At 38.3% G+C, this 23,530-nt stretch overlaps 1 protein-coding gene across 1 annotated transcript; it reads left to right on the top strand.

The window, feature by feature from the left end:
- Positions 1–14,188: 14,188 nt before the first annotated feature.
- On the top strand, positions 14,189–22,735 carry ube3a (ubiquitin protein ligase E3A). The gene is made up of 11 exons (XM_007249113.3): positions 14,189–14,339; positions 16,301–16,350; positions 17,253–17,566; positions 17,723–18,972; positions 19,141–19,285; positions 19,548–19,753; positions 19,904–20,068; positions 20,146–20,301; positions 20,406–20,479; positions 20,689–20,832; positions 21,247–22,735. Coding segments are annotated over exons 2-11 (2,577 nt in total). The 5' UTR covers positions 14,189–14,339; positions 16,301–16,348; the 3' UTR covers positions 21,368–22,735.
- The last annotated feature ends 795 nt before the right edge of the window (positions 22,736–23,530 follow it).

The following is a 23,530-nucleotide window of genomic DNA, read 5'->3' as shown; positions in this document are numbered from 1 at the left end:
GCCCTGCATCTCATCACCAAGCACTATTCCCAGTGCTGATCCACGTAGGTCCTAAGGCCTCTGGGAAAGGACAGACCCTCCATGCGTTGAAAACGCTGTAATCAGCAAAGCCGGATATATAAGTGAGACACCTTGTTCTTGTTTGGGCGTTGAACGTGATTTAAGGGTTCTCGAGGGAATGAGCAGAAGGACATACAGGTCAATGAGCTGCACTAAATGTCAAAGCCTAATGCTGAGGGATATACAGCACCTGTATCAGCCCAGCTAACCAGGCCTCTCTTAGTGTGTGGTAAGAGAACTGAGGTTGATTGCCTATGAGCATCAGCAATAAATACCAGTTCTGCCAGAGCCCTGAGAGAGCACAATTAGCCTTGCTCTCTCTGGGTGGGTAGATGGCACTCTCTCCTCACGTCACTCCAAAGGGTGATGTTAATCAGAACGAGGCATCTGTAAAATGATGTATCGGAACCGAATCGCTGCGCTTTCCCCCCGAGTGCACAGTGATGGTACTCGGTAATGCTGCACCAGCAGCAGTTCAAATAGAGGTGGTGGCTGACTTCACATGTATTGGAAGAAGCATGTGCTAGTCTTCACCCTCCTGGTGTTGGGGCATCAATAGTGATGGGGGGAGTCCTGATGAGTGGGTTGGGGGAATAGTCGTATAAATTGGGGAAAAATGAGAAAAAAAATGAAATAAAATTATAAAAAGAGTTTGGGTACAAAAATCCCAGCTAGACAAGTCAGCCAACATTAGCAGTCAACAGATAACAAGAGTTAGTATTTTTCAGGTTTTTTAAATCATTTTATACAGAAAAGATGTTGCTTTTTAACAGTGAACAGTTTTGAATTTGTTAAATTCACCATGATAGTATTTTTTTTATTTGTTTACTACTGTAAGGTTTCATTTTGCTGTCAGAATAAAAAACAATATATTTGTAAATTGTAATTTAATCCAAAACATGCTTTCAAAAAGTTATTGTATATTTTTATAAAGTCACCAGACAACTCCATCACTTGTTTAACTGCTTAAATTCCAGTGTATATTTTGTATAAGTACAGGCCAATGTCTTTTGATTGAACATTCTAAAAATAGGATCCCAGCCTCTCTCATGTCACAGGTTTTTGCAACCTGCACCATCAGGTTTCCTCCCTTTTACCTCTGTAATATCTCCTTTCTAACTTTATTTATCAGAGGAGGAGGTTCTGCTTTCTATGACCATTAGAAGCAGCCCGAACTACTTCCAAAAAAGTTTACACTTCTCTTTTCAGTCTCATCCTAACAATGTATTTATTAAGAATTACTACAATTATTTAAGAATCTGCAGATAACCCTAGTTTAGCTCAACAATTAAGGTTAAAATAGGACATTATTGTGGGACAAAGTTTACCAATGTACATGAACTACTAAATTGGGTAATTTAGTAGGTCAAATCCACCTAACATTATAGACTGCAAGTGTGTGGTTTATAATAGAGTTTAAGCGCTCTTACAACACTAAAATCTCTTTGAATATATTTTAAAGGTGATTTTAAAGCCCTGATAAATCTAAGCTTTTTCCACCGTTATCCAGCTCAAAGTAGCTCCACACCTCCTTGCTAGAATCCGGAGTGCCCTGACCTTTAAAACAAGACATTGATAACTTAAAAAGTGCACAAAAAGCTTATTAAAAAACACTGTTACATCCTATAACGCTAGCTTCAGCTCGAGCGCCGCCATTACTGAACTGAAAATAACAAACATGTATATACATAGACTGAAGCTAGTGTTATAGGATGTAAAGTGTTTTTTTTTTTTTTTTAGATTTTTTTAGATTTTTCGGGGCAAATTATGCCCTGTGTCACCCAGTCTGAAGGGTGTTTGGACAAACCGTTAAAATTTCTGGATCTCGGAACGCTGTGGGAGAACAGAGGTGTGATATTCATCAAAGGTAAGTACTTTTTATCATGTTTTACTACAACAAAAGTCCATTTTATACACCGGAGTTCTCCTTTAAGCTAAGTTTTGGCATTTTTGTGAATTGTTTCTGTAACTTAGAATGAAGCATGTTAGTAGCAGTTACAGCACTTCTCTGGGGGGCTTTACTGTGTGGAAAGTGGTTGGTTTCATTCACCATGTGCTTTTAGTGTAATAGGTGTGTGATAAGCTTAATAAAGAGTTTTTTTTAAATGACTCATGCTGAACCACATGGATCTTTATTATTGCATGCCACAATATTATTAATTCATTAATTTTTAATTATATAAACAACGCTTTAAACCCTCACTGATCTTATGTCTATCACTGGTGCAAGCCACCGGAGGAGAGTAAAATAAACACTATATATAAATTTGCACAAGCTACTGGCTTCTATCCCCTAGTTTGGTCAATGTAATGGTTTATTGATGCTTTTTGGGGGGGGAAATCATTGGAGTGGGCTCTCTCAGGGTTTGAGGCTTTACTGTAGGTGCTGATTCAACACGCACTCACTGCCTTGAAGAGGCGGTTGGTGTTTATACACAAACCTGTCATTCACACAGCAGCAAGTATGTGCCTGTCAATAACAAATCAACAAAGTTTCAACTAATCAAACAGAGGAATGATCTCCTTGATCAAGGACATCTGAGAAGAAGCTAAGATACGATAGATCACATATAAACATATAAAACCTGAGTTTATACTCTATAGGCATTTGAGTAGATTGAGTAGCATGATGCAATGACAAATTTAATTCTTGTTTTTTTTTTTTCATAAAATACATTCACACACATTTCAATGCCTCAATCAATGCTGAAGTCCCACAGGCAGCCTTTTTTAGGCATTAACAGAACAGTGAGATTACAGAGACCCCCAGTGTTTCAGAGAAGCATTGCACCTGCTTCTACATGTGACTCTATAGTAATAAATGTTTGATCAAAAAAAAAAAAAAAAAGCATCACATTTTGGAAATGTCTCCCTGTATCAGCACTATTTTGCTGCTCGTTCTATAAGAACTATAAACACTCTACCTCAGTAACTGCTGTCATCATGTATGTTCTATATGTTACAGTATGTTAAATATCTCTGCAACTTATCTTCACCATACTTTCAGCACATTTTGTTTGTACCGTATTGGTACTGTACTGTGCTGTCTGTTAGACAGTCTCTTGTCTGTTGTATTTATTGTATTTATTGTAGTGTTATAGTTCTATGTTGCACATTCGTTACACATTTGCACTTTATGTTTGTCTATTGTATTTTTATTCCATGTTGCACCATGGTTCCGGAGGAACGTAATTTTGTTGCACTGTGTACCTGTACTCAGATGTGAAGATAATAAAAGCCTCTTAATGACTTGATTTGACTTGACTTGAAGCAATAGAGGATTGTATTTCCATTCTTCCTCCATTACAGTGGACGAATAACCATACTGGGTTATTTTAAAACATGATGATTCAATTTCCTGTTGTTTTTAAATTATTATAGAGTTAATGCTGCCTTTGGATGCACTATGAATTTAGCCTGTTTTGATGAGAATCATGACATAAAAGGGATCAGACAGGTAAAAGTGTTCTACTTCTGGCTGTTACAAGAATTGTTTTCAATTCTTTCTGTTTTCAGGTGTTTTTCATGACAAATCTCTGACCAGGTTTGTTTTGTACCCAACATAGATGACTGTATTTATTAAATATTTGTTTTGTACCCAACAAAGATGACTGTATTTATTAAATATTTGTTTTGTACCCTACAAAGATGACTGTATTTATTAAATATTTGTTTTTCATTTTAATGCACTTTATTTTTTATTTTATTTTAACAATTGTTCTTTTCATTTTAAATGTTCTAATGTTTTTATTTCTTATATAAAGCACTTTGAATTGCCAAGGTATGAAAGGTGCTATATAAATTAATTTTCCTTGCCTTGCCTGTAAAGTGGTGTGTGTCGGCTCTTATCTCCTACACTATGATTTGAATATTAGATGCAACTATGAAAAAAGACTTCAGCTGTAATGTTCAAAAATAGCTTTACTGCTGGTAGTTTTAGTATGTTTTGAAGCAATACATTAAGTAATTAAATAGATCTATTTAGATCCAATCTACAGATATAAATTAGGAAATATACACTTTGTTGTCAAATTTGCAAACAGAGTATACACAGTAAAGACCAGAGGCTGAGCTAGGCTCATCTACTCATTTGGTTATGCCAGCTGACTTCTCCCAGATCAAGCATCTCAGACTGCCTTCATTGAGCTTACAGAACAGCCTAAAGGACCAAAAGCAAAGCAGTTTTATTAAGCAGTTATTTGCATTTTCAACAAACACATACAGTACTGGAGCTCTTTTTTTTTGCTCTGCTGATCTCTGACGCAAATTTGATCTCCTTCAGTGTCAGTCTACATCCCATTGCTACAATGACCCTTCTAATTTGTGTGTAAGTGTGTGTTTGCATGCATTTTAGTTCAGCTCTTGATTAAGAGACTTCACCCTCACTCTGACTGAAGCTGCCCAATCCAAATGTGCTGTTGAATGTATGACTCCACTTTCTAGTTCATAGCCTACGCATGCAGCATAATAATGCTTCTGAAATCATGCATTATTTAGATAGCTGCCTTTCAGAGCCAGGCATTCTGATTGTGAGTGCTGGTCTGTGTGGAGAAACATCATTCACATTGTACGCTTGGTATGAATGATATAAATGAATTAAATTTAACTAAATATTCTGACAGTGAAATAGAAGAATTTTGTCATTTTGTACCACATGCCTTTCCACTGACATGAGGCGTGAATACCTGAAAGTTCGCAAACACTTATATCCTACATTCATACTTCCAGCATCAAAGTATTTACTAGACCATACAATGGAAAAATTATCAATAATACTGATAAGAAAGCATAAATGACTTTGGTTGTGGTGAAAATACCCAGGTGTGTTTTTTATGGCCAATACATAACCTGTTACTCCCCAAAATACACTGGATTTCTTTTTACTGTGATCTCTTTCTTGTCTTGACAAAAAATTGCTCTGCTCTTATTAGATTTTTTTTTACATTACCATGATGGCTTAATTAATCAGAGCTTTGTTTTCAACACGTCTTACTTAATTGTGGAGAGTCTTAGTAGCTTAGTAGCAGTTAGTAGCTGAAGAGATTGTAAACAAGTTAGCTTTTAGCCTAGCACTTGTTAGCTTCCTCAGGTTTGAGCTATTGCTTTCTCATGCTGCTGGTTTGAGATCACCTTCTGATGAGTTGTTAGTGCTAGTCTGAGGTAGTTCGGCTTGTTTTTGAGATAATGGTTCCCCATTTATTTCCCCAGTTGGGGATTTAGCCTAGAATGGATACTTGCTTAATGGACACTTGCATAGGAAAAGTTGTGATCACGAGCCATGGCTCTAATTCTCACCTAATTTGTTGAAAGCAAGGTCAGGTGTGCCATTTAACATACGATTAATGATTGTGGGTCTAAACTGAGTCTTTTTTACATTGTTTCTGCATTAAATTTACAATGAATGTTAGGTATTTCCATTTGTTTTCTTTGGAGAGCCACTAACCGTTACATGCTCGTTTTTTAGGGCAAAGCTAAAACTCTTTGAGAGACATTAACCATTGTTGGTAAATTTGTTCTTCAGTATCGGAGCGTAACCTGGGAACAGAAAGACGTCGTCAATCAAGAACACAAGGACACAAAAACACACAAGAACACAAATTGTAAAACAGCAGCTGTTTTCTAATTTGGGGCAACTTTAAAGGGCCTATACTCAGCCCAAATTCAAAGCTTTTGACTGATGACTCCTCTAAATCTCTTAGACAAGGAACACCAGTAATGTGTCTGAAGGTGCGATAAAGCAGAATAGTCTTCAACAGGTTTCAGTGAGGATGTTTGCCCATTAGAATGTTAAAGGCTGGTTCTAATGGCACCTATCCAGGCTTTAAATGAAGTGTGAGGAGGAGGAGGAGGAGGAGGAGGAGGAGGAGGAGGCTGTGGGCTGATTGATGAGCACTTCTTCGTCAGTGCCATTTAAGCAGATTCGAAAACTGATGAGGAGGAAAGCACTGAGCGATGAGCTGTCATGTGATGGTCGTGCTAAAGCTCTTGTGTCCACCTCACGGTTCAGCCAGAGATAAGGAACATAGAGGCACATGCAGTGAATTTGGTTCAACATTGATTAGAATCACAGGACTTTACACTTCTGTCTACTTCACACTCCGAGCCCAGGAGCATGTATGATAGCATCAGCTGTGTGAAGAGACAGCAGTTATGTGATTAAGACGTCCGAGGACACTGAGGGGCTGAGGTACTGCTTAGAGACCTCTATTCTTTACTTCATATCTTTCAATCCAAAAGTCATTAGGGTGCTCCGACTCAGTTGCAGAGTCCTTGCTTGTACCTTTTTGAAGGATGCTGTTTGCTGAGGAATCTGTTTTCTTTGCTGTAATGGAACTTTTATCAACGTTGGCCTTGTAACTCTGGTTATAAGTTTAGAAATTCAAAGAATCTTCAGAGAATAATCTGTTTTTTTATTTCAAGTGCTTAAGCTGCTTTTTATATCCTACACAAGTATTTCCATTTTTGTTGATTTTTAGATTTCTACATAATTTGAACGCACAAACTGTCCCTTACACTGTCAGAATGTATCAGTGAATGGACCAATAGAAATTCTGAATCCAAAAAGACCTGAAATAAACTCTTTTTACATCGACATTGAAAGTTAAGGTTTTATCTCTCTCCTGTAAAGTTGCCGTTTTAGAGATACTTGTTTTTCATTGGACAGCAATGATATACTGTACCAGTCAAAAGATTTAATGCACCTTCCGAAAAAGGATTTTGCTTTATATAATATATATAGTATATAATCATGCCCGTTATGGAACTGAATAAATGGCTCTAATTACTAAACAGTAAAAGCATTATATTAGCTAAACCCCTTGAATTAAAGCTGAAAGATTGACTAAATATGACTAATTTACAGATTTTTTAATTCAAATTATTACTTTGTTTATTATTACTTTTTGATAGTTTGAGGAAGTTTTGATTGATGTTTACAGTTTGAAACCTCTGAGGTATAAAGGAAAAATTTAGTTGCATAGCATAGTGCTAAAATGTTCATTGTCAAAGTCGCTACCAGTAATATTTTGAAAATAATTGAATATGGATTATTATTATGGATATTACCTTTAGCTACATCACTGTGGCAAAAAAGCTTAACTGTGACTAAAAAATTTAACTACCTAGCACTAGCTACCTACAAGTATAGCATTTGAGTTGGAAACTAGCTAAGCAGCTAACTTCATGGTGAAAGTCATGTTAGTATGTAATTAGCTGGGTTCTTTTGATCAGATGGGTTTTTTTTTAGTCTTTGGACTATTTCACATTTCTAAGCTTTTTTTGTTTGTTTGTTGTTTTTTGTTACAATATATTTTTTAATTAAAGGGGACTAATATTTTTATTCATTAATGAAAGCCTCTATTTATTATAACTGTATTGTCTTTTTTTTTAAGATCCTTAAGCTGTATTTTACTGCTGCATAGATATGACTGGTAGGCTTTAAAGATAGTGTTGGTTTTCAGTTGATTTTTTGCTTACATTTTTTAACATTTATTAAATGTACAACAGTGATGGTGAATTAACATCAGATTGGAATGCTGCTCTATATCTGGATGACTTATTTCTATCTGGGACATTTCAACACAACCTGCTTTTAATTCAAAGCCGTAGTGGTGGTGAACCTAGGCAATATTGTGTCACTTTCTCTAAATACTTTTGGACCTGTCTACATACATATATGCTCTCAACACAGCCTCAATTCTGACATGGATTCCACAAGATGTTGTAAACATTCAGTTGCAGATTTAGATATGGGCAGCTCCCCAGGGCAGCTTGTTGCCAGGGGCAGAATGGGGCGCCCACATAAAAACATCAGCAAGACATAATTAATTTTTCACGTCAGTGATATCGTAGCAATCAACAAGACAGAGAAGCTATATAAGGCTGTAAGCAGGGGTTGGACATCACACAGGGTGCCTTACAAAATGGAATCGCCACTGGAAGCATTGCCTTGAGGTTTTGAGCCATGTTGACATGATTGATACACAATTTCTGCAGATTATTTAGGAGCACATTCATGCTGTAGTTTGTGTGGTCTGACACTGAGGCTTGCCACAAGATGTGTACAACATGCTTTCTGTGCCCTAAAAAGGTTTACAGAGGCTACTTTTGGGTTTAATACACTTTGGGTGAGTACTCTAATGATGTACAATTCATTTACCCCATCTTACATAAGTGTAGCCTTTCTAGGAGCTGACCAATTAAAGATTAAACAGCCTTAACACTGTGAATCTCATTTCTACAGGTCATATCAAATATGTAATTATTGCAGGTCAAGTCAGATAATGTAATTTTGCGGTTAAGCTCAGTGTTAAACTGCCCTGCTGAAAAGGTCACCTGAAGTAGGCCAACCCAGTGGACAGCCATATGATAAATATAACCAAGGCCTCCTTATGCTCTTGGAAAGGTCAGCTCCAGCGAATACAGATTCCACTTGTGTTTCAGAGAGCGAGAGAGAGAGAGAGAGAGAATGTGAAGGACAAAGGAGGTTGAGTCTCACACCTGCTTTAATTCCCATTGTTACAAATCCCTCTCTCATGCTCCCATTCCACGTTACACTTCCTTTTTCTTTCTGTTCTCCATCTTTCTTACTCTCCTCTTTGTCTCCCTATCTCTATCTGTTTCTTCTTATTCTTTTTTTTCTCCTCATTCACTTCACTTTCCCTGTCTCTCTCTCTCTCTGTCTCTCCCTCCCCCATCCCTGTCTCTCTCCATCTCTCTCTCTAAGATCCATGCAAGGCCAAATTCCTGTCTGCTGGAGCAGATGAATGAGACAGGTGGAGTGCTCTGATTAGGACAGTGTCTGACTGACTGACTGACTGACTCACTCATTCACTCACTCGCTCACCACATCATCCCTCACTCTGGAGAGATTTTTCTGTGATAATCTTTTGCCTTAATGAATAATATTGACTGCATCTTAGATCATCTCTGCTCGTCATGTTTCTAACACCTCACTCCCCCCAGCCTTTATAATAATCTGAGTCTGAGTCTGCAGAGCTCAAGGTTCATGTCACTGGATTAAATGAGATGGTGATCGAAGTAATTTATGATGCTGAAGCAGTCCTTCACCTCCAAATAGAAGATGCTCCTGACTTAATGAAGTGACTTATGATTGTTTCCCAAAATATTTATCTTAAGTATACAGTATTTTATAATGGCATTTTTTTTAAACAATAGTTCATAAAAAATTGTTAGTGTTTTCAAGCTATTTTCAAGTATTTTAAACTGTACAATTCGATTGAATATTAGAGAAGCAAATGAATGAGCGAATAACTGGTACAGACTTAAAGCTCCCTGAACGAATATCAGTCAGTAACAGATGCAGAAAGTTTGTATGTATGTATGTATATCTCTTACAACACTAGACCAATTTGTATCATTCTAGGCTACACAAATACATATTAAACAGTATCTGTACTCCATTAATAGCTGAAATATGTTGCTCTGTAATAAAAAAAAAATTACCAGCCCTGCTTAAACTAGTTAATATGAAATGTAAATATAAACAGAATTTAGATATTGAACATATTTTTATAAAGAAAAAACCTTAATAATTCAAATAAAATAAAAAAAACTGGATTAGCTTTTTATGATACATATTTTAATTAAATGACCAGGTCTTTTAATTATGAAGCTCAAAATGTGGTGGATTAGCCATAATGGATAACAGCTAACTGGCTATGGTAACTGTGTTCCGATCTGAATAAATTGTGGATTATGGCTATAGTTCACACAAGTTCGTATTGACCTCAGAACACCAGAACACAGTTATTGGCTCAGTGGAAACTAACAGACATTGTAACAGTAGGCTTTGCACATGTTAACCGAGATGCTAACTGTTTTTGAAGCTAAATAAATCTATAAATAGACTTGATATCAAAATAATGTTACTGTGCTGTTTTCAATGTATTATTTATATGTTTTTTTATTTATGTTAATATACTAATGTTAAAACACTCTTTCTATATTCCTGTCATATTTAGATTTTACTCTGTGTTCAGATGTGAAATGCTGTGATGGTCCTGATTGTCTGGGACACAGCTGTGGCTCTGTTTCTGGCCTATAAACAGTGAAATCCCATCTCGTATCTGACAGGAACATGCAACACTGTTGATGTGCCCAAATGTGGTTAGAGGTTAAAAACAGAGGAGACCGCCAGAGGCATCCTCTGTGTTTTTGTCTTGTTTATGGAGAGTCCAACCTGCCTGTCTGATTGAAAAATACCTTTACTGTTTCTTAGCTCACTGGCTCAAGACTGCAGCCCTGAAGCACAATGTAAGGAATTCTCAGAGGTGTCATTTTAACTTTTTGTTTAATAATATTTTTCTGCTTCATTTGTATGGTTTGGAGGAATAATAATAGTTTTTTTGTTCATTTACAGTCCAGTCAGAATATTATAACCAACTTGTTTCTACACTCATTGTCCTTATAATCATCTCCACCAACCATATAGAAGCACTGATAATTGAAGAACAAAGTGAAATAATAATAATAAAATAATCAAAATAAATTAATCTTCCGCTTAATTTCAATTCACTATTAGAAAGTGTATTTTATGCTATTTTTGGGTTTAATAATAAATGCATTCATTGTTATTGGATGGTACAGCACAATCTGTCTGCTTTGTTTAGTGTAACTGCATCCTGACTGTAATTTTCCATCCTCTACCCCCACAGCACCTGTTCATGTGTTGTGGACAATAAATTCTCACCTTCAATCCAGTTTTACTATGGGTGAAAGAATGGCATTATGTGTCATCTACAGCACTTTCTGCAACAACTGCACTGTTTTATCTCAGTGTGCTGTCTCCATACTGCTGTAAAATTCTTAATAAAATTCTTTTAACTGTGCCCAGTTTCACAACATATGGTCCAGCTGCATGAAATCTTTATTGCTGCAATGTTAAAGAATGCTGCAGGGATGGATTAATAGCGTTTTGAAAGTGAAGGACAGCCACAATGCTTTAATGCGGTCAGCTAAGGCTGCAGGTAATGTCTGAAGAGTCCTCTGCTGAAAGATGATGGTGTGTCCTTCATCTATAACATCTGGTTTGCTCCAACTTAATTTCTTTCTAGCATATTTGTTTTATATAATCATTTACCACAGATTCTGAGTCAATTGCCCAAAGTGCAGCAGTGAAAAACGTTGATGTTATAACCATTAAATACTATCTTATGCATTAAAAGTATCTTAATGTATACCATTAAGATACATAACTTACCTGAACTGCACTTTTACTCTGGGAATATACTGTTATTACTATTATTTTCAGTCTTTTCTAGGGGTACCACCATTTTTGCCCTTGCCAGTTTTATTTGTTTTTTATAGCTTTTTTAAATGATACTGTTGAACCACAATTCACAATTTTTATTTGCTTTGATGTCCTTGGAGATGTATTTGTATTTCTGATTGTGTTATTACTGTGGTAAATCTCAGCACAATGTGACTTCATTGGGATCTATATTAAACCTCAAAAGGAGATATGTGATATTACTGAGCTCTTCCTCTCAGGAGACTCATGCTAAAATAAATTTTTTTGTCTAGAAAAACGTATAGATATATTAAAGAGATCTTTGATGATAGATAGTTGATGTTAAGTATTTTTCTTTTATTATTATTATTATTTTTGCTGGTTTCAGGTTATCTCAGTTACCATTATGAGTTTTTGTCTTTAACAGAAAGGTACCTATAATTTTGTCCAGATGTGCAAATTAAAAAACAGAGCAAGAACAAGAAACAACCCAGGACATCTTCCTATATGAATTGCCATGTCTTCTTAGATTAGAAGGTATTTGTTATTGTTTATTATTACAGTAATATTATATTCTACATTATTTTTTTAATTTTCAATTTTGACATAATTTAAATCTGATCTTTGCACAGTAACACACTACTGACACTATGATTTTATATTTGTTGATTGTTGTTTTGCTGTGTTTCAGAGATCAATGACAAACATCACTATGAACCACTTGCATACTCTGCCTTTAGATCAACAGACACACAAATCACATCACACTCGTATATACTCTTTGTTCGAATGTCAAGCAATGCAGCCTCCAGAGTCCTGCTCAGTGTTATGCAGTGATTCTGTTTGTACTCCCTGTAGTGCAGCTCCCATGAATGCAAGTGAAAGTATGCCATATCATGGTCATCCTCTCTGTGAGCTGTTTTGTGCATTCGCTACTGTGAGCGTCTCCAGGGACCCCGCAGGTTTCAATCTGAAAGAAGGCCTGAGGCTTTGAGGGAATGCATCTCTCACCCACTGGCTTGTGTTTGACATCAAACCTAGCAGTGGGCTCTGAGGGAAAACAGCCGTAGGGATTCTCCTGACTCCTCACTTCACCTGCAAAGCCCCCACTGTCACTAACTTAATCCAATCATATTCTCCTCCAGCTGCTCTCCCTGGAACACACACACACACAGCCCTGACGAACACTGCTGAAGCTCAGGAAAATCAATGCAGTTTTTTTAGGGTTTTAAAATCACTAAATAAAACAGGTTTGTAATAGATACTTGAATTAAAGTTACTAATGCAATGCTGGCATAGTGCAGATTCATAGCTTTCAAATCATTAGCATGAATGTACATATCCAGAATGTCCAGAATTGATGATCATAGCTGAAGATGATACAACACACCGAAAGGTAGTGTTGTCCTGCACCGGCCCATCTGAGGGACTGTTCGAGGCCTGTGGACATAAGGGACTACTGAACTTGGGAAAGAAACTTTTGGGGACTGTGGGGACTTACAAGGATGTTTGCCAGCATTTGGTGGGGAGCTGTGTGGCCACCTTATTCTTTGTTTGTTTTTTTTCTGGGGTTTTATGCTGTTTAAAGGGGTCTATTTATGCATCATATTTGTTAAAACTTAGTTTAGTTGTGGCAATTTTACTGTTGGAGTGTCATTCAACCTTCTAATATTGAGGCAAAAGATGAATAAGAGCCACTATTTACAAGAGGATTACTGCTCATTCATGCACTCTTCTGTTCAACTCTGGTCTGGTCTTGTTACTACATCTACAATATGAAACTCCTTGTTTTGGATTTGACTCTGAATAATATAGCTAAGGGTAAAGTTTGTGCAACAGTTGCACCGTTTGATATCTTCTACTTTTACTTCACCTCATATCCCTTAAGGACTGATGTGTGTGAGTGTGTATATAGTTTAATGAGTCAATGCTGGATTGGGGTTGAACAGCTGTCTACATTTATGAGACTCTATTGTCCACTACAGAATAAACACAAGACCAATCACAAAAAAAAAAAAAAAACATTTTATTTTGATTAGGCATTATAAATTAGCTTAAATCACTACATACTGTGCGCGTGTGTGCCCACTTTTTCTACAACATGATCCCTCCTCCCTTGTGCACTTCTAATAAGAGTCAGATAGCTAGGTTAGCTGATAGCTAGCTAGTTAGCTAGCTGGTTATCATTAGCTTTGGGCTTATAGCTACCTTTAGCTGCCTAGCTAAAACATTCCACACTGAAAACCTCCACTACTCAATATGTGGTGCTCAACAATTAGTATCTGGTGCTTACCACTTGGCATGTGGTGCTCACCACTTTTTTTTACGTTAAAAAAATACATCAGAGTTTCGTGGTTTGGCACTGACAGAGAGAATTTGGCCATTTTTTTTCACATACTCAGCTCAACTGCTCATCTCGATACATGTTCTTTACAAATGTAGCAGAAATAATCTACCCAACACACTTTTTGTGCTCTGTTTCGTAGTAACTAAGGGCTTTGTACAGACTTTAACACACACATTTAAGAAAAAAACATAGAAGGCTATTTAAAATCTGTGCACCCAGCTCTGGTCCTTCACTAAATTATATATTATGGTCTGTTGTTCGGAGCGCGCCATCTGGTGCTGCGTGCTGTTATTACAGGAGCCTCGGAGTAAAGAGGAAAAGTGTGGAAAGACAGTAAAATGAATTAAAATATGAACAGCTATGTTAATGAATAGCCTGTTTAAAGTGTCCGGCGTAGTGCTGCTGCGGCTGTTTAAGGGTTTGTGGTGACACACAGTTCCTGTTCAGAATATGAGCTGTTTCTGTTTATTTCCGCCGCTGTGGCTGCTCGGCTGAACATCGATGGTTTGTTGGTGGTTCCCGGTGCATCTTGGGATACGGACGGTGTTTGCCTCAGCTAACTAGCTATCAAGATGGCCGAGAATGTTTGGTTGAGGAGCTGGAGCTGAATACAAGCAGAACTGGAGCGACTGTGATGTTGAGTGGCAGGATTTACTCGCCCGCGACAGAGCATATTCAGAAGTAAGCTGTCAGCATGTCAGCAGTGCTGTGTGTGAGTTTGTTTTTAGCTGAGGAGCGCTGCCGCGGGGCGGGATTTGGGCTACTGGTCTACCGCTCCGGCGCTGCGGGAGAGAGCGCGGCTTCTGCTGCGGCCTGGGGAGGCGAGCGGGACCCGCGGAGGGGTCGTTTTATCGGGGATTTGTAAAATAGTATTGTCATAAAGTGGGGGAAATTAGAATATAAACTGGTTAGCTTCTAGGAAAGCAGCAGGTTAGGTGAGTTAGTTAGCTAGCTTACTAGCTAGGCAGGCTAGCTGGTGGGCTAGCTAGCTGGCTGGCTAGCTCGGCGCTAGTGGAGCTTTTCCCGGTGACAGTTGCAGCATCAGCAAGGTTACGGGCTGCTGCTGGGCGCTGCATCTGCGCGCCAGCTCTGTTGATTGATACCATGGTTTTGTCAGCATTTAGCTAAGCGAGCTAATCTAGCTGGCTTTAAATAGTAACTACATTTCTCCTCGTTGTTTATGGTGGAAGTTATTAGCTTTAGTTAGCTGAAGGCTCGCGTCGTGTTTGTGCACAGTCATACCCCCCGGCCCCCTGGCGGCCTGGCCAACACCGACTACCAGCTAGCTGAGCCAGCAGGCTAGATATCTAGCTAGCTAACCTTAGTTAGCTGCACTTTCTGTCACTCTATCACTTGTTTTAGCTGGCTAGCAGTATCTAAAACTCGCACCTTATCTGGGTTACGTTCTCTCCTTCTCGTAGCTAAATATCTAGCTAGATATGTTAGCTAGCTAACAGAGTTGTTTTTCCTACAGGCGGGTTTTCTCACAGTACTCCCCTAAACATCACCTGTCAGCTCCTGTAGTTCAGGCTGCAAACAAACATGATCCAACCCATCCAAAACATTATGAAACACAGTAAAAGTTATATACAGCTCTGAATAAAAATTAAGAGACCACTTCATTTTCTGAATCAGTTTCTATGATTTTGCTATTTATAGGTATATTTTTGAGTAAAATGAACATTGTGTTATTCTGTATACTATATAAATATTGTTATTTCTAGCATGTATTAGCAGAAAATGAGAAATGGCTGAAATAACAAAAAAGATGCAGATAAATATGCAAAGAAAACAAGTTCATATTCATAAAGTTTTAAGAGTTCAGAAACCAATACTTGGTGGAATTACCCTGATTTTTAAGCACAGTTTTCATGCATTTTGGCATGTTGTTCTCCACAAGTCTTACACACTGCTTTTGGATAACTTTATGCCATTCCTAGTGCAAAAGTGCATTAATTCAAGCAGTTCAGCTTGGCTTGATGGCTGTGATCATTCATCTTTCTCTTGATTATATTTTATATATATATATATATATATATATATATATATATTTTTTTTTTTTTTTTTATCCAGAGCTGTACATTAAAATTTCAGTTTAGCTGTAATTATATTTTTGTCCTGTAAGTTATCTAATTCACTGCTGTTTTCTGTCTGCTCTATTTAGAGTCTCTATAGCTAGCTAATAAACCTGTTGTTGTAGTTCTTGTTATAAAAATGCATGCAAAAATTTGTGCACCTTAACCCTCTATAACATGATTTTTATCATTGTTAAAAAAATAAATCAGCCCACGTTTATCATTCAAAAAGTCTGCTTTATCATGATTGCCTTGTGATCTAACGGCATATTGTTTCTCTGAGGCAACACATTAAAAATACTTGTTTTAGGAGGTAAGTGAAAACAAGATAGCAACAATAGGCTTTAAAATTGGCTTTTAAGTATATTGGTTTAAATACTAAAAATATATGTTAGGATAGTGTAATAATAAAAAAAAAGTTGTTTGTTGCCTGAGGGGCGACACCATGTCATAGAGGGTTAAGGATGGAAAGCTGTGCTGTTTAGAAAACTGAGTCAGTCCAAAGCCAAACCATCATCTCATTCGTCACCTACAGAACTGTTTCTGACCACATTTTGTTCTCTTTAGAGTTCAGAGCATAGAAGAGTCCAGCGTTGGAAACCTTAAGCAAGTCTAATGTAAGTACATGTGCGTTATCCACTGTTAAAATAGCAAATTTTTACTGCCAGTATAGCAACCTCTCCTTTACCTCATCCACTGCCATTATCACATATTTAATGCCAGTGCTTGTGGAAAAGCTGATTGCTACATCCTTGTTTTGGCTAAAATCAGACTGTGTAGCTGTATAGAGCATGCAGCCCAAATACAGCAAGTTGCACAGTCCCCTTTTTTACAGATTTTGTTTTCCATTTAAAAACATAGCCTAGAAAATGCCTGTCACAATAATTATGTCAGTATTGCATGTTCTGACGAGGAGGCCCAGTTAACATGAATTAGCTGGTATGTCAAAGTTGTTTAAAAGCAGCACATGGTAATGTAAGATTTATTTATTTTAGGTGTTTTAAGAGTCACTTGGCCAGTTTGAATTGCTTTGCATGAAGTTAAGTTAAGTAATCCTTAGGGTGTAATAAACTCACGTAGCATAAGCAGCATAAATATAATCTGTTAATACGTTATGTTATTATTTCTCAATACTTTAGTGGCATGAAATTGTCTTGAAATCCAAATTTATTGTGACAGGCCTAGCCTAGATCATAGCATGAAAGTCATTCTGCATGTGTATTTGCAGCTGAAGTGTCTCTTGCTTATCTGATTTTTGCTCATCTTTATTTAGATGTTTTGCAATTGACAGAATTATGGGCTTAATCTGAGCCATTATTTGCAGGGCATTTGGTGTTTAAGTATTATAACATTTAAATTATAATTGCGAAACTGAAGGGGCTGTAGTGTTTTGGCTCTCTGTAGTTCTTAATTGTGATGTAACACTGAAATTTGCACTACTCTGACTTTAAAATTTAAAAGTAGATTTGTGAATGAACCTTACTAATCCCCTGCTTCCCTGTTTGAATGATTGATGCAGGAAGCGAGCGGCTGCAAAGCATCTAATTGAGCGTTACTACCACCAGTTAACTGAGGGCTGTGGAAATGAGGCCTGCACGAACGAGGCTTGTGGCTCCTCTCCGGGTTTCCGGCGCATGGATAACAATGCAGCGGCCATCAAGGCCCTGGAGCTCTATAAGAATAACGCCAAACTCTGTGATCCTCACCCCTCCAAGAAAGGTGCCAGCTCGGCTTTCCCGGAGAACAGTGCCAAAGGAGCTCACAACTTTTCTGCTTGCAGCAACGGGAAGATGAACCACAAGGATCTGCCTCCCTCAAGGGAAGACTTTAGAGGTATGCATTGCATTTTGTTCCCTTTTTTTGTGGGTGCATTTAATACTTCCTTGTTAAACCGAAAGTGAAAGGCTGATGTTTTTGAAAAACATTTTGACTTCTTGTGTCTACCAGTATCTACTAACTTTGCTTTTGTGATATATTTTTGTGTTTTAGATTTGAACTATTTGACGGAGGAGAAGGTTTATGAAATTCTGGCTCTCTGTGGTGAGACAGAAGACTACTCCCCTCTAATCCGTGTCATCGGGAGGGTCTTCTCTAGTGCTGAAAGCTTAGTGCAGAGCTTTCGGAAGGCTAAACAACACACCAAGGAGGAGCTGAAATCGCTGCAGGCCAAGGACGAGGACAAGGATGAAGATGAGAAAGAAAACGCCTCTGGTTCGGCCAGTGCCATGGAAGTGGATCCTGATGCTGCTGCCGCTTCCAGTGGAGAGGGGGCCTCTCACGATGGTAATAATGTGCAAAAGCTGGGCCCGGTTGAAGTGTCTGTGGACATTGACGCAGTAAGAAGAGTTTATGACAGACTATTGTCAAACGAGAAGATTGAGGCGGCATTCCTCAACGCATTAGTGTATCTGTCGCCCAATGTGGAATGCGACCTCACGTATCACAACGTGTATGCCGCAGACCCCAATTATCTAAACGTGTTCATCATTGTCATGGAGAACAGCAACCTGCACAGCCCTGAGTACCTAGAGATTGCCCTGCCCCAGTTTTGCAAGGCCATGAGCAAGCTACCTCTCCCAGCTCTGGCCAAGCTAGCACGTCTTTGGTCGCAGTACGGAGCAGACCAGATCAGGCGCCTGGTGGAGACCTTCCAGCAGCTCATCACCTACACAGTTATAAGCAACGAGTTCAACAGTGACAACCTGGTAAATGAGGATGACGGCGTGGTGGCGGCCACCAAGTGCTTGAAAATCGTCTACTATGCAAACGTGCTGGGCGGTGACCTGGACACAGACCACAACGAGGAGGAGGATGACGAGCCCATCCCTGAGTCCAGTGAGCTGACCCTACAGGAGCTGCTGGGGGAGGAGCGACGCAACAAGAAAGGGCCGCGTGTGGACCCGCTTGAGACGGAGCTGGGCATTCGCACCTCGGACTGCCGCAAGCCCCTCATTCCCTTCGAGGAGTTCATCAATGAGCCACTAAACGATGTGCTGGAAATGGACAAGGACTACACCTTCTTCAAGGTGGAGACGGAGAGCAAGTTCTCCTTCATGACCTGTCCGTTCATCCTTAACGCTGTGACAAAAAACCTGGGCCTCTACTATGACAACCGGATCCGCATGTACAGTGAGCGCCGAATCACTGCTCTCTACAGCCTGGTGCAAGGACAGCAGCTCAACCCGTACCTGCGCCTAAAAGTGCGAAGAGACCACATCATAGATGATGCTCTCGTCAGGGTAGGTCTAGAGCGCTTTGCACATTGGTAGTGTAAATTGGGATCGTTTAGATTTTGCCGTTTTTACTGCTCTATATTCAGTATTTTTCCTAGCACTAGAAACTTTTGTGTTTCAAAGGGAAATAAAGTGATGGTTCCCATACTGATAATTGCTTGTGTGTGATTTCAGCTGGAGATGATTGCCATGGAAAATCCAGCAGACTTGAAGAAGCAGTTGTATGTGGAGTTTGAAGGAGAGCAGGGGGTGGATGAAGGAGGAGTTTCCAAAGAGTTCTTTCAGCTGGTAGTAGAAGAGATTTTCAACCCTGATATAGGTAATTTTTTAGAAACTTGTCTCCTACACAAATATATACATTATGCTATGATGTGTTCTTAAAGAAATTGCATTGTGGCTTTTGCGTAATATATAAGATTTTTAAAAAACACTAAATTTAATATATTATTTAATGCTTTAATGCAGTAAAATTCTTTACACTGTAAACTTGGTACTCATTGTAATCTTTATAATGCAGTCAGCCAAGAAAGTAGAAGATCTGCTCTGTGGTCTCTCATCTATTCTTTCTCTGTTTTCTGCAGGCATGTTCACCTATGATGAAAGCACAAAGCTTTTCTGGTTTAACCCCTCATCATTTGAAAATGAAGGCCAGTTCACATTGATAGGTATTGTCCTGGGGCTAGCTATCTACAATAACTGCATTCTGGATGTGCACTTCCCTATGGTTGTTTACAGAAAGCTAATGGGAAAGAAAGGAACCTTCCGAGACCTTGCAGACTCTCATCCGGTAATACTATTGTTTGTTTGTTTGTTTGTTTATTTGTTTATTTATGTACCTGCCAATAAATTATGACTATTGAATTATCACAGTTACTGATATTATTTTTACATTTTTTTTCCCAATGTTTTCATGATGTGTGCTTGTGGTTGGGTGCAGGTTCTTTATCAAAGTCTGAAGGAGCTGTTGGAATATGAGGGCAATGTAGAAGAAGACATGATGATCACCTTCCAGATATCACAAACAGACTTGTTTGGAAACCCTCTCATGTACGATTTAAAGGAAGGTGGAGACAAAATCCCTGTCACCAATGAAAACAGGAAGGTCAGTCACTTTCTTTGGCCAAAAAAAAAATACATGTTTGTTAGTATTTCCATCTAACCATGTGTATGTTTATGTAGGAGTTTGTAGCATTATATGCTGAATATATGCTGAACAAAAGTGTGGAGAAACAATTCAAGGCTTTCAGAAGAGGTTTCCATATGGTTACTAACGAGTCTCCGTTGAAGTATCTGTTTCGACCTGAAGAAATTGAGCTGCTTATATGTGGAAGCAGAGTAAGTGTGCTACATACAAAATTTTCATAATCGGATCTAACCTACAGCATCTGCTTTGTGGTCGGTTTGGATAATTCCCATGTATTTCTGTTCTTTACCTCTAGAATCTGGACTTTCAAGCACTCGAAGAGACTACGGAATATGATGGCGGTTACAGCAGGGATTGTCGCATTATTAAGTATGTTTATAAACATGTATTTTACAAGCTTGTGGTACAATCCTGAAATGCCCTTTTTTTACAAGCAGTTTAGTATATAGTAAATACATGTATTATTGAGCAGATTCTAGTTGGAGAGATGCTGAGATCATTATGTTTGTAGAATGCGTGTACCGTATTTTGGCATTACACACTGATAACAATCTAATGTGGTTTGGTTTGACCTTCAGGGACTTCTGGGAGACAGTGCACTCATTTGGACAGGAGCAGAAGAGGTTGTTTCTGCAGTTCACCACAGGCACAGACAGAGCGCCAGTGGGCGGCCTGGGCAAGTTGAAGATGATCATTGCCAAAAATGGGCCAGACTCAGACAGGTAAGGGCATGGGAATTTGCATAGTCACTCGTGTGTCCTCTATTAATACTCTTTTTGAAGTGTTCCAGGTATGGGTGTAAAAGTATCAATATATTGTGTTTTGCAATACTATATTGATTTTTGTTTGTGGTGTGCATCTATTATGATCTGCTAATAGACTTTGGACTTCTACTGTTCTGATTAGATAAACAGTAAAGTTTTCTTTTGCTCAGATTTTATTCATGTTGTTTTTACCCTATAATAATAATGTTCTAAAATGTGATAGAAAAAAAATGTGATATCATTGCTTACTCTATTGCACTATATTGCAGTATGTAAGCCCTGAATAATGATGCATATTGTTTCAATTAACTAACTGTTAGCCTGTTTGTTACAATCCTCTGAGATTCTTATACTCTTTTTATTGATCGTCAGGTTACCAACCTCTCACACCTGCTTCAACGTGCTGCTTCTTCCTGAGTACTCCACCAAGGAAAAACTTAGAGAGAGACTCCTCAAAGCCATCACTTATGCCAAAGGCTTCGGCATGCTCTGAGGCACGAGGAAATGCAAAAGAACTCACTCAACTTCAGAGTTTTCATGTGTTCGTCAAAGGCGAAATCTAATACACCGACAAACAAAAACATAAATATCAAGTTTAAATGTAAGGCAGGATATGAATTGGGTTAAAGTGGGAAAAGTTCTGGTGACCGAGTGCCTGTGCCTAAATAGATAAAACCACACTGGACTCTTGGCTCTCTCCCTCTAATGTAAGTGTTAAGTTTCCCTTTTTGTATGCACTGAGATATAGCACTATTTATTTTAAGGGATAAAGTATGTTCTTTCATGTCTGCCTGGAATTCAGCTCACTTTTTGATTTCGAAAGCGGTAAAAGGAGGGACGGTTAGAGATTTCCACACCTTCAGGACTGATCACCATGTAAACCTAAAGAAATAATATGAAAAAAGAAGAACAAAAGAGTAAAGGCAGGAGGAGGAGGTTATTGTTGTACTATGGTTGAACTGTGAAAGTGCACTTAACTCAATATTCAGAATGTCTGTTAGTTTTTCTATCGACCGCTTGTTGACATGTCACGCTCATGGTTCATAGGTCTTCCCCAGTCAGTCCGCACATCGCCAGCGATGCTTTTTTGAGGTACAGAGCAACTTGAAACCAACCTTTGTTACCAGGAATCTGTATTTATTGAGGAACTGCATTCATTTGTGTAATGCCATGTCGGCAAGTTGTGCTGCTTGCTTATGGCCAGTGTTCTGTATCTAGCTGCAGGGTCTGGTTCTCTGTCCTTACTGCAGTATGATGACATGATTAGCCGTCTGCTCTCGTGGTGTACTTATGACAAAGGAAAAACTATGAATAGAAGATTAAAAGAGAAAGGAATCCACATTTCCTTTACAGTGTTTGCAGAGCCCTGATGTGCAGAGGGAGATTTCTTTACCAGTCTTGTTTTAATTCAGGGTGGCAGACTTTTAAGCTAATTACAAAAAGCCCTTATCAGTACATCATGGAAGTCAGCTGGGTTAATATTTTAGTAGCTTTGTTTTGCTCCGCACAGTGTCTGGCCCAAATAACTATACTGTTGAACGAAATGAGGGGATATTGGCACAAATTGTACCACTGTCCTGCTGTGCCAAACATGCTGAGATATAACCCCTCAGGTTTACCCAAGTACAGCTGGAAACCCACTATAGTGATCCCCCTGGATTCACTGAGAATTTCTTTTGCTCATCATTTTACTGTTTTTTTTTTTCTTCTTCTACTTCTTCTTCTCTCAGATAAATGTGTCTGTGGTTTGTTCCACTGCTGATGGCGCTCACATTAAAGGGGTAACAGAACTTGATATTGAGAATGAAAGCATTTGATTGTTTCCAGTTATTCTTAAATAAATTAAAAACTGAAAAACAAATCTGAAGAGTATGAACAGAGTACTCAGATTCTGAGTTGTTTTCTGGCAGAAGGAAATACAGAGACTAACACTAGCCTGATTATTTTATTATTATTATTATTATTATTTTGAAGGGGAAAACTCCTCTCCCCCAAACAACAGAATATTGACATTGATGTATATTGTACAGACTGTTAGACCAGCAATGTCCCTGAAATGTATTTTTGAAACATGCCTCACTCGAGGGATTTGTGGGAGCTGTAGAAACTCTGACCAGTTAATAAGCTGCTGTTATGCTGTACAACTTAGTTTCATAACTAGTGGGTAAAGATCACATTTAGGGTCATGGTGTAACACTTAAAACAACTTGAGACTGTTGGAGATGAAAAAATGTGAATGGACTGCAAAGTTGAAACAAAATGACCATATTAAAGTAATAGTAAACTACAGTTGAGCACATTGACACATGAAGTTCAGTTTATAGTTAGAGTCGTTACATTTATTTATGGTCAGAGGTCAGGTTTTACATAATACACTCATTAACGACCTGAATTTTATGGCATTGTTTGGCTTTCAGGGGTTTCAGTAAACACATTGGTTGTGTGTACATCATGCACCTGTAATAGAGGGCAATTTTGAGGGGAAGAAAAGGGGTAAGTTTTTGATACCAGCTTTAATCATACCATAATGTCTACTATATACATACACCCACCACTCATAAATGCAATTATGCTACAAGTTCCAAAGTTGTCAAGGTCAAGACCTCTGAACTTCCTGTTAGTGATCATAATTTACATCTTGTAGTTTGTTTGGTTG

Source organism: Astyanax mexicanus, chromosome 5 (assembly GCF_023375975.1).
Source record: "Astyanax mexicanus isolate ESR-SI-001 chromosome 5, AstMex3_surface, whole genome shotgun sequence".
NCBI classification, from domain to species: domain Eukaryota; kingdom Metazoa; phylum Chordata; class Actinopteri; order Characiformes; family Acestrorhamphidae; genus Astyanax; species Astyanax mexicanus.
This window is presented reverse-complemented; position numbering and strand designations above follow the sequence as displayed.